General features: G+C 47.6%; 1 protein-coding gene across 1 annotated transcript in view; it reads right to left on the reverse strand.

Moving 5' to 3' along the window:
* LOC144792655 (pepsin A-like) overlaps window positions 1–12,619 on the reverse strand; it is a 216,172-nt gene that overhangs the window by 132,836 nt on the left and 70,717 nt on the right. The window contains exon 5 of the mRNA XM_078667836.1: window positions 12,275–12,474. Coding sequence (XP_078523962.1) covers window positions 12,275–12,474 — 200 coding nt within the window. The remainder of the gene's footprint in view (window positions 1–12,274; window positions 12,475–12,619) is intronic.

Consider the following 12,619-nt stretch of genomic DNA (forward strand, 5'->3'; position numbering starts at 1 on the left):
GATAGATAGATAGATAGATAGATAGATAGATAGATAGAGTGAGGGCAATAGATAGATAGAGTGAGGGCGATAGCAGGATAGAAAGATAGATAGGTAGAGTGAGGGCGATAGATAGATAGAGTGCGATAGATAGATAGATAGATAGATAGATAGATAGATAGATAGATAGATAGATAGATAGATAGATAGATAGATAGATAGATAGATAGATAGATAGATAGATAGATAGATAGAGTGAGGGTGATAGATAGATAGAGTGAGGGCGATAGGTAGAGTGAGGGCGATAGAGTGAGGGCGATAGATAGAGTGAGGGGATAGATAGAGTGAGGGCGATAGATAGATAGATAGATAGATAGATAGATAGATAGATAGATAGATAGATAGAGAGCTAAATAGAGAGATAGATAGATAGAGTGAGGGCAATAGATAGATAGAGTGAGGGCGATAGCAGGATAGAAAGATAGATAGGTAGAGTGAGGGCGATAGATAGATAGAGTGCGATAGATAGATAGATAGATAGATAGATAGATAGATAGATAGATAGATAGATAGATAGATAGATAGATAGATAGATAGATAGATAGATAGATAGATAGATAGATAGATAGATAGATAGATAGATAGATAGATAGATAGATAGATAGAGTGAGGGTGATATATAGATAGAGTGAGGGCGATAGGTAGAGTGAGGGCGATAGAGTGAGGGCGATAGATAGAGTGAGGGGATAGATAGAGTGAGGGCGATAGATAGATAGATAGATAGATAGATAGATAGATAGATAGATAGATAGATAGAGAGCTAAATAGAGAGATAGATTGATAGAGTGAGGGCAATAGATAGATAGATAGAGTTGCGGTGTCGGGCACTGTGGGGCACGACGGCCACAGATGAAGGGCAAGAGTAATTTGCACATGGGAGGTGGGGGTTAGAGGCACCATTTCGGCAATATGGGGAAACACTGGGTTGTGTGGTGCACGCTGCTGTAAGAAGGGGAGAGAAGCAACTTGTGGCAGCAGGGGCCTGCGTTATGCCCCTGACTCGTGGTATGGTGGTCTGCATGGCGCAACAGAGCTTGGAAAAGATATGCCCTCCCTATCTTAATTAAACTCCGTTGTGTGTCCGTTTAAGCTCTTCTGTTGTATATACTCCAAGCAACGCAGGGCACATTAAATATATAAATAAGCACAGCAGTCGTGTCCTACTTTCTCACGCTCTCTTAAAAGAACAAGCAATGGCATAGCCAATAGGTCTCGCTTTTGGGACCTTATAAGTATTTAGTTATGCAGCACAATATCCTGAGTGCAACAACATCAACTGTTGCATGGCTAAACACTTAAAAGGTCCCAAAGACGAGACCTATTGGCTATGCCAATGCTTGTTCTACCTGGAATAAGGCGACCTCGTCCAAGCAAAGAAGCAGGCTTAAGATGATTTATTTCTTAAAAGTAAATCAGTTGCATGCTCAAAATAAAGCTACAGCATCCCACCAATAGCTGTGCAGTTCTTCAGTCTGTCTACTATTTACTGACGCTCTCAATGTACTGGTATTCTGACTGAATCATGCTCTAAAGGCATGACATACTGCTAAAGACCCTTACACCAAGACTGTGTGACCTACTGGAAAACCACATTAGAGTAAATAGATGACAGAAAGCCCTTCTTCTTCTGTGCCCAATCCTGAGGGGAGTATCTTTTGCACCCTTGATACTGAATTACTTCCCATAACTACAATAAAATCGCTAAACATTTCTAAGGTTAAAATGCGTCAGAATATGCATTGTGATAACCAACACACATTTGCGCTTGTGAGAATGCGCAAACCTCTAGAGAATTCCTGCCTAGGAATTCCCACTCCTCAGGAATATTAAGTGAATAAATCCATGTATAAGTGTGAAGCCAGGTTTTCTGAATTGCAAAGGTGGATGTGTGCTTGCAAATCAAGCTGTTTGTGGGGGGTAAGTCTGGCTTAGTTAGGTGTTCAAACAGTTTTAAATATTCGGCCCTGTATGTTATGTAGGTCTCACTACCTTACCAGGCCTACGAATGAAAAGAGATACTATATTTTTGGTTTCTCTTTTAAGCAGCAGAATAACAGAAACGCATCTCTCTAGACATTTGAAATTTGAATAGCCGTACAGAAATAATGGATACACACTTGTTTCCCTCCCCGGCTGTATTTCTTTGTGAGATCTTGAACATTCAAGTTGTTTGGCATGCCAACTAGCAAATTATATTGCAGATACCAAGGCAGCCAGTGATAAAGAAATAAATGAACACCTGAGAAATTAGATAACTTCTGGAATGTTATAAATGCAGCGGGTGGGACACAGACATAAATAGTGCACCCACTTCCATCAGCATTTAGGAAATTCAATAACTTTAAAAAAGCTGAAGGGCCAAAGAGGAACAAAAAGACACAGACTGTGTAAGAGCGAGGAACGAGAGAGGAGCACAAGCACTGATGATAGTAAATGCTCTACACTCAGTACAGGAGTGGAACTAGATGCCAGAAGATGTAAAAGCCTAGGAAGTCACAGCAGTCCCCAATTCATAAGGCAGCCAAGGGGGTAAACTCCAGCAGCAGGCAGCCACACAAAGCCACTTCATCATAGTGAAATCCATAAATATTCAGCAGTGTCTTGTATCAATTACAGAAGCGTACTGCATCAGGAAGACACGGAAATGGAAATTTGATGTCAATAATCAGGGTGGAAAACGGCTGGAACCTGCCTCGGTCTACTTCGCACCACCCACAAGATCCTCCCCATGCTCCCCTTTCTGTCAAGAAAGCTGCTCTTACAGGGTCTTATCCTGTCCAGATTGGACTTCGGAAATGCCCTGTACCTTGGCGCACCAAAGAAAGTCACAGACAGGTTACAGGTTGTGCAAAACGCTGCGGCTAGGATTCTTACGGACACCAAGACTCGGTGCTCAGCTAAACCAGCGATTAGAACACAACACTGGTTGCCCGTGGTGCAAAGGGTGCATTTCAAGGCCCTGTGCCTCACCCACAAAATTCTTCATGGGAAAGCCCCGCCAATCCTTAAGGACCTGGTTGTCCCGTATACCACGTCCAGAACTCTCCGTTCCTCGAACGCTCATCTAACTCAAATACCCAGGATCAAGAAAACACGCTCCGGAGGTCGGCGCTTCTCCTTTCAAGCGTCCAAATTGTGGAACGCCCTCCCGCTCGATCTGCGGGCCCAACACAATCTGATGCTGTTCCGAAGGCTTCTAAAGACCTGGCTGTTCCCGTAACCATCTGTTCCGCACTCGCCTAATCCATTAGATGCATCTACTAGCGCTGGGACGCTCACGGGCAGCCATGCGCTCTAGAAATCTCATTACAATTACAATTACAATTACAATAGGGACCCCACAAAAGATAGTCCTGCCTGCTTCGATGCTTCCTAGGGTTCTCCAAAAAGGCAGTGAGTAATCAGCTGCCACTTGTGGAATAGCAAGTGCATCTGCCATCTGGCATAGATGCTGAAGATGCACAGCCCCACAATAGAGCTGTGATTTGGGCTTATAAGGTAGGTGTATGTTGAGGTGTCAACTGTACATCAGATGATGCCACCACCAAACCCTGATTCTGAGGCAAAATATGCCTCTAGCAGGATTTGTGCAACCTAATGGTGGGATAGCCTAGAATCAAGATCTCCAGGCTTTTTTCTTCTGAGATCTACTTCTGAATAATGAAAAGCATCCTGAGCTACACCCCAATATGGATTAGATAAGGGTACATAACGGACAAGCAATTTTAACTTCTGCACTTTTAGAGCACCAAGTCCTGATTCAATTGGCTCTGAGCATCAATGCCACGAGAGCCGCATCTGGAAAGTTTATCTGTGAGTAAAACAGTTTTGTCCCTTTGTTCTTGTGAACCACCAAGACCGTGTTGCACTTAGTTTGTGGCCTCTCTCATGCAATACATGGAATGATACTACTCTGATTATGTAAACTAGGTCCCAAAACAGACCACTCTTCTAGCTAATTGTGCTGAAGTCGACTGGGTCCCGCTTTGACAACTCTCTGTTAAGAATTACTGATGGGAAGAACTGTATGGGGTTTAAAAGCAAGGGTTTTTATTGGCCTTAGAGTAAAATACCGAAGTATTGCCCTGTACACTTAAAATGAAAGCACAATATTATGTAACAAAGACATTACATTTTTAACTAGGAGCATTAACTGTCATACATTCAACAAGCATTTACAATGCAATGGTTTTGCCTTTGTTAAAGTTTGAGCTATTGGCATTGCTCGACATTATTTTTATTTATGTTTTTTTTTAACATAAATAAATGGCAGTCATTTGCAATGCCACTAGCTTTATCTCTCGCAAATGACACACACAAACACCCACAGAGAGCAAACACACACAAACACCTTACAGCTCCTTTGACTTCAGTCGGAGAGGCAGGTCTGTGGAAGAGAACTGCATGATGGGGCTATGGGAAGAGCTACAAGAGAGCACAGGGGAGAGGGGGGGAGGGGGTGGAAGGTGAGCATTAAGGTTGTGACAGATAAACATGTGGATGGAGAGAAAGGGGGTCGATAGACGGATGAATGGAAAGAGGACAGACTGAAGGGATGGATGAGAGAAGGATACGCGATAGATGTGTGGGTGGATGGAGAGAAGGATAAGAGGTAGATGGGTCAGCGCCTTGAAACCCTCACGGGTGAGTAGCCGAGCTACACAAAAGCATGATTGATTGATTGATTGAGGGTAGGTGGGTAGGTGGTGGAGGGAAGCATGGACGGAGAGGATGATAAGAGGTAGAGAGGTAGGTGGATGGAGGGAAGCGAGGACGGAGAGGTAGGGGGTAGGTGGATGGAGGGAAGCATGGAAGGAGAGGGGGGTGAGAAGTAGGGGGTAAGTGGATGGAAGGAAGCATGGACGGAGAAGAGGATGAGAGGTAGGGGTTAGGTGGATGGAGAAAAGCATGAACGGAGAGGAGGATAAGAGGTAGAGGGGTAGGTGGATGGAGGAAAGCATGGACGGAGAGGAGGATAAGAGGTAGAGGGGTAGGTGGATGGAGGGAAGCATGGACGGAGAGGAGAAAGAGAGGTAGGGGTAGGTGGACGGAGGGAAGCATGGATGGAGAGGAGGAAAGAGATAGGTGTAGGTGGATGGAGGGAAGCATGGATGAGGAGGAGGATAAGAGAGAGAGGTAGGTGGATGGTTGGAAGCATGGTCGGAGAGGAGGATGAGAGGCAGAGGGGTAGATGGACGGAGGGAAGCATGGATGGAGGGAAGCATGGATGGAGAGGAGGAAAGAGATAGGGTTAGGTGGATGGAGAAAAGCATGAACGCAGAGGAGGATAAGAGGTAGAGGGGTAGGTGGATGGAGGAAAGCATGGACGGAGAGGAGGATAAGAGGTAGAGGGGTAGGTGGATGGAGGGAAGCATGGACGGAGAGGAGAAAGAGAGGTAGGGGTAGGTGGACGGAGGGAAGCATGGATGGAGAGGAGGAAAGAGATAGGTGTAGGTGGATGGAGGGAAGCATGGATGAGGAGGAGGATAAGAGAGAGAGGTAGGTGGATGGTGGGAAGCATGGTCGGAGAGGAGGATGAGAGGCAGAGGGGTAGATGGACGGAGGGAAGCATGGATGTCGAGGATGAGATAGGGGTAGGTGGATGGAGGGAAGCATGGAAGGAGAGGGGGATGAAAAGTAGGGGGTAAGTGGATGGAGGGAAGCATGGACGGAGAGGAGGATGAAAAGTAGGGGGTAAGTGGATGGAGGGAAGCATGGACGGAGAGGAGGATAAGAGGTAGAGGGGTAGGTGGATGGAGGGAAGCATGGACGGAGAGGAGAAAGAGAGGTAGGGGTAGGTGGACGGAGGGAAGCATGGATGGAGAGGAGGAAAGAGATAGGGGTAGGTGGATGGAGGGAAGCATGGATGGGGAGGAGGATAAGAGAGAGGTAGGTGGATGGTGGGACGCATGGTCAGAGAGGAGGATGAGAGGCAGAGGGGTAGATGGACGGAGGGAAGCATGGATGGAGAGGATGAGATGGGGGTAGGTGGATGGGGGGGAAGCATGGATGGAGAGGAGGATAAGAGGTAGAGAGGTAGGTGGATGATGGGAAGCATAGATGGAGAGGAGGATAAGAGGTAGGTGGATGGAGTGAAGCAGGGATGGAGAGGAAGATAAGAGGTAGAGGGGTAGGTCGTTGGAGAGAAGGATGGATCGACGGACAGGGTCTGAATGGAAAGAGTTTAAATTGAAGGGGTGGGTGAGAGAAGGGTGGACGCAGGGATAGGTGCAGAGAGGGGTGGGTGGATGGAGCTAGGAATGGCTGGGTAGAGAAGTGATGGATGCCTGTGAGAAGGGCGGATATGGAGAAGGAAGGGGAGCAGGTCAGATGATGGAGGGAAGGAAAGAAGGGAGGAGAGACGGGCGGATGGAGGAAAAGGAAGGATGGGTGAGTTATGGATGGAAGGAAGGAGGGGAGAAGACAGGCACAGAATAATAGAAGGAAAGAAGGATGCACGGGTGGAAGAGGACTGAAAGAAACCGGAGAGAAAGAAAAATGGAAGGGTGGATGGAAAAAGACAAGAATCGAGAACTGGAAGGAAAGACGGCCCCACACCCTGCTCCCCGTGAGATACAGTGAGACAGGCTGGGGTGGGGGTGCGGGGCTTTGCACAAGGCTGCACAGCTGTTCGTTACCTTTGCAGCCAGATGTTCTCCTTGAACAGGGAAATGGTCATAAATGCTCTTTTCTTGTCCTCTGCAGTGTATTGGCCGCTCCGTCTCATACGCCACCCTCACATCAAACTTACATCACGTAGTGCTTTACTGTAGGCGGGTGCGTGGAACTAAATAGCTGCAGCGTTTCCAAAAAATGCGCTTTGTTGTTTGAAGCGCTTGCGACCTGCATCCCAGGGTACCCAAACAGTGTGCCCCGGCTGCCACGCGCAGGAAGGGGTGGGGGCGCAATCTGCCCCCGCTCAGGCGCGCGCCTCCGCATTTCATCACTTGCCTCGTGATGTTTGCATCCGTCCGGCCATTGCTCCTGATTTTATCATCATCGCCTCGTGCTTGTCTCTGGTGCATGATGTTTTCCATATTAATGAGCCCCCGCTGGGAGGGGGGAGGGTTCCATCGCTGGGGCATTGAACATGTCTGTCTATTTTGGGCGGAAGTCGCCAGTAGACGATTGATGGAGCTGGTGTCTGGTGTCAACGATTGATGGAGCTGGTGTCTGGTGTCAGCAAAGGCGGCGGACAGACATCGAGTCACGGCTCCTCCGCGCCAGCAAGTGTGATCCCGGGCGGCCGCTTTGGAGTCGGGCTCCTTTCTTTATGTACTGAACGGATATATATGTAATAATGGCGTGTTATATAAGTAGTAGACGTCTACCCCCGGATGCTGGCTTCATAATATGAAGATGTTGACCTGCAAAATGGTTCGACATAAAAATAAAAGGGTGTGTGTGAGTCCGTACTCTGATAATAAAATGCCAACGGGGATATATGTCAGTGCAAATGACGCCGAGGATGGGACAGTACCTCGGGCAGGCTCAGAATCTGCCCTTGTTTCCAGCCAGAGAGACACCCAGGGTTCGGCCCCCTTGGTGCAAGACACCGGCTCCGAATAACAGGCGCTTCATTTTACACAGCACCGACCCCCATGGCGCTCCTTTCATCAACCACAGAACGGTGAAACGCGGAGCCGCCCTCCTTGCATTCTGTCCTCGTGCCCTTCACATCAGACACGGATTTGTTTACAGCCGCATTCACCCGCTGAGCTGCGGAACCACAAATATTTATTTCTGTTGAGCCGCCTTTCCGAATTTCGCTTGTTAATTTTCTACCGCAAAGTAGGAAGAGGCTCGTAATCTAGCGCCTTTCGTTCGAAGCCATATATCGCGATTGGCGACCAGGAGGTCGTAGGAGCGGGGAAGGAAACGCAGGTGGAAGTTGATGTTTTATTATATGTGGTTCTCTCCGATGGGGGAGATAGCTACACTCTCTGAAATAAAAATGTCCTCTGCACTGCGCCTCCTCCAGAAAGGCGGCGGGAGCCGGCCACCGAGAACCAGGCAAAGGAACCAGGCGTTCTGGTCGGTAAACACACACCTGGGGGCACGCGCCTGCAATCACCTCTTTCACAAGGCGTCTGCCATTTAACATAACATAAGGTAACGTGAATTTGAGCACGTTCACCCATACGTCTCTTGGCGCTGAATAACAGATGCGTTTTGTTACCCAACTCAATGGTACTCATTTTATCGACCTCAGATACATGAAAGGCTGAGTGGACCCGCCGGGATTTGAACCTGTGACCACGGGAACACAGGCCCCTGCTGTGGACACATTAGACCACTGAGCGACTAGACACGGATTTAAGCGCCTTGAAGTGGCAGTGGACGCTCAGACGCTATAGCAATAACCTGCCCGAGATGTCTGTCAGCGTATGCGTGGATAGCTGGTACAGAACACAAGCCACATAAACCCCCCCCTATGGGTAGGGAGTAAAGTGGAAGATAAGCGCGTCGTGTAAAGCACATCTCTCTTGCAAACAGGTACGTAATTTGAAGAGGTGGAGGGCTCCCAGCGCCTAAAGGACCACATTCTGCATCGACACTGGTGCAGCTGCAAGCAGTTCACTGACTCCGGTGCCTGCACACTCGTGCAACACACGCACGCCCGCTTCAAGCGCTTGTATAGCGCGGAGCTCACCACCCCCTACATCTGTGTAAGAAGTGTTGAGCAGACATCTGCATGAGACGGTGACCCCCCCCCACAATAAACCACCATTCACCTGCAATTCGTAGTGAAAAGGCACCCTTTGTCTGTGCCACTTAGAACCCCGGCCAGTCGTGCCTGCAGCCTCAGGGCGCAGAGAGGGCATCGGAGGCACAGGCGGTTCGGGGCACTGAGGACGCACGGCAGCGCACAGAGCAGGCACAGTGCATTGCACGGGGAGGGAGCCGGGCACACTGGGTATCGGGGCCGCAGGTAATTCCCGTGTGGGAGTCCGTGCACCAGGGCACAGTGGCAGAGATGGCACGGGCGCCGAGCAGACAACAAGGCGGGCTGGGGCCCAAGAAGCACTTATAGGAAGAGAGGGAGAAAGACGGCGGGAGCCGGCCACCGAGAACCAGGCAAAGGGAAGCAAGACGACGACAAACCGGGCAATAGAACCGACAGCGGGAGAGGGGGGGGGGTCGGGAAACAAACCAACAGCGGGAGGGGGGACAGGAAAGGGAAGACAAGACGACAACAAACCGGGCAATAGAACCGACAGCGGGAGAGGGGGGGGGGGTCGGGAAACGAACCAACAGCGGGAGGGGGGACAGGAAAGGGAAGACTCACCTGGACTTCCTCGGCCGGCGGTCGGCCGCAAAATGGCCTAAACAAACCTCGACGAGCCCAAAAAAAAGCCCCGCCCACCGCTGCATGACGTGGCCAAAAGGGAAAAATTCTCGGGAACGCCCCCGAATCTGGTCCGGCCTTGACGGACAGATCCGGCTCCCAATGGCTAGCCTCCATTTATGGAGCTAGCCAATGGGAGGAGGGGGCGAGGAGGGGGCGGATACCCGACCCCACAGAGAAATTACATTAGATTTTGCTAGCGCATGCGTACTTCGTACGCATTGCCAAGCAAAACCTAAAAAGGGGCATGAAGACTTCATAATGCTCTACAATAAGCATATCAGCAGATCTCTACCTTCATCCTTATGCCCATGGGATACCCATGAGCCAATGATGAAGGACTAATTAATTAATGAGGAGATTAATTTAGGAAGTTTAGTACTTTCGCGAGAGAAGGACAGAGGGAGGAGTAAAAGAAAGAGGAAGTAGAGAAATGAGAATTGGAGGAAAAAGTGAGCGGAAGCATAATGAAAGGAGAAGAGGAGGAAAGAAAGAAAATATGAGAAAAGTGTAGATAGGAGACGAATAAAGCCTAGAGTAAGGAAGAAAGGGAGGAAAGAAGGGAAGGAAAGATTGATGGTGAGGATGGAAGCAAGAAATTAGGTAAAAAGAAAAACGGGTGGAGACACGGAAAACAAGGATAGGACGCAATGAGAGAAAGTAAAGAAAGAAGGATGGGTAGAAAGGAATGCAAACAAAAATGAAAGAAGTAACAATGCAAAGTGAAGGCTAGGAACGTGAGAATGGATGAAGAGATAAAAGAAACAATAGACAATGAAAAAAGTAAAAGTGAGAATGAAGCAAAGGAAGCAAAAAATGAACAAAGGAGAGAAAGAAATAAGAGAGGGATCGAAGGAGAGAATGAAAGAACGATAGAATCCAGGAAAGGAGAAGAAGGTACAAAATGGAGACCAAGAAAGGAGGCGCAATAAAAAAAGAAGCAAAAGAAAAGAATGAGAGCGAGAGAAAATTAAGAAACACAGTTAGGTCACCTAGGTAAAATATCGTTTGGGACCACGCATTTAATCCATGTTCGGCAATTTCACCCAAGTCTTGTAAAACAGCTGGGGGTATGTTACAATCTGTTATGTGTTCTTCTCCCTATCGCATTGTAATGAATAGAGTATAATCTTGGTATGTTCCAAACCCCCCTACCTACATCCCACTTGGTACCTTCCAATGTTTGTGAAGGCAACCTTAGAATGTTCATGTGAGGGACCTGCATTGCCGGAGAGAGGAGCAGTGAAGAATAAAGGCAGTTCCATCACCTACGTGTTATGTCTCATATGTAATTGTAGACATTATAACAGGGTACTGCACCACATGCTTTCAAGTCCGGCCTTTCACCATTCCGTGCTTGATAAACTGGCTGCCATTGAGCTGGGTAAGAATGCCTGTTTCTAAGAGCCTAGAGGCATTTCCATTTGTGGTGTGCACTCGGTAAATATTATTGGAATCAATGTACAAGAAGTATGCATTTCTCAGTGTCCGGGGAGGCTGGGAAAAGCAAAGGCCCCCTTTGGTTCAAATTCGGTAGAATTCTGGTATGTGTTAAGTTCCCAGGAGGTAGAAGCAAACTTCTTTGACCAATGCAGGTGGAGCTGTGTTTATCTGTCAGCTCTGTTCGGGGCTAGGATGTGAGCAGCCACAGTTCCACTGAATCCTATTCTTTGAACCGCTTTGCTCATAGTTCATGCGCACTGCATGTGCCGCTCAGTGCATCTGTCTCAGGAGTCCGGGGCAAACTCCAGAGTGAAGGCCGAAGTGCAGTGCGTGAGTGTGTATGTGAGAACTAGTGCAGAAGGATGATAGAGGGGCTCACTCCCACAACAGTAACCATTGTACTGCAGGGAATACAGATTCCCACGCCACGCACTCTCCCCCATTTTTATTTCCCCCTAATGCCCACGCACCACACAATGGCGGAAATGATATGCCTACTGTTTCCCCCAATGTCATCATTCTGGGATAATAAAATCGTGTCTCACATTACAAAGAAGGGGAGGCTCGCGTGCTGTCGGGGAAGTATAGTTACAGCCTGTTCAGCAGGACGGGAATTCCCGATTTCTCACATGAATCATTATTTTCACCCAGCATTAGTCAGCAGCTGTATTTAAATAACGTGGCGCCTGCTTAGCGCATTGTCCGACAAAATACTGCAAATACGGCGAGACGCATATAAAGAAAGCTGCGCCCTCACCGAACTGAAAGCTGAATAGTGCCCTTCTACCGGCATTAGACAGCAGATGTATTTAAATAACCACCAGCTTCGTGCATCGTCCCCAAAAAAATGCAAATAAGGTGAGACGTGTATAAAGAAAGCTGCGCATTCACCGCAAAACTGAAAGCAGAATAGTGCCCGCAGATGTATTTAATTACAAAAAACAAGTGCGAGCAAGGTGGACGAAAACTGTAGTTAGGCGCCGCTGCTTCGGGACTACATGGAAGTTACCATAGGATCAACAGCCAACAGAAAGCAAGATAAGAACAGCAATGCCACAGGTAAACTAATCGCAAGCGGAAAAACTAATTACAGAGTTTCAGCCAACATACAACTTACTTTATGTCTTACTGAGACAGCGCTTGCAGCACATGCGCTGCCAAGGCAAGACCTAAAAAGCACTGATAATGCCAAAAGGCTGACAGTCAACATCAGACTTATTGGCTCTGTCAATTCTATTATTAAATTCTAGTCTATGTCCTTCTCTAATGTGCATCATTATGCTCACATGTAACCTAACAGTACTGTTTAGGAAAACAGAATCCTGCAACTTGGATAGCTGAGCGAAAGGTAGTTAATAACAGATTTACTTCTGGCTTCAGGCTCATGTTAAAATTCAATGGGCCCAGCATAGTTTAATCATTGAAATAAAGCTGTTTACTTACTTGGCCAGATAAACAGAGAACAGTTTTTGGGAGACAAGGCCTTCTTTCATCATGTTATCGAAAACAGGCATGGCGCCAGATGAGGAGACGGATGGGTATGCCAGTCCGAGGATTCCATCAAAAGGAACATTGTCGAAGGTGGATCCGGGCTCCATTGTGCTCAACCCAAAGATCTGATTGGAGTCTTCAATATCAGAAACCTAGAAAAAGGGGATAGTCCTTAATTATCAAGTTTTCGTAATGGTAAATTCCAATTGATTGTAAAATTCATTAGAAAATTGTAGTGCCACTTTACTGTCATGTAAGTGGGATAACCTGGATGCTTCGTTACTAAATTACCCAACC

The sequence above is a fragment of the Lissotriton helveticus genome, chromosome 1_1 (genome assembly GCF_964261635.1).
Source record: "Lissotriton helveticus chromosome 1_1, aLisHel1.1, whole genome shotgun sequence".
Classification (NCBI taxonomy): domain Eukaryota; kingdom Metazoa; phylum Chordata; class Amphibia; order Caudata; family Salamandridae; genus Lissotriton; species Lissotriton helveticus.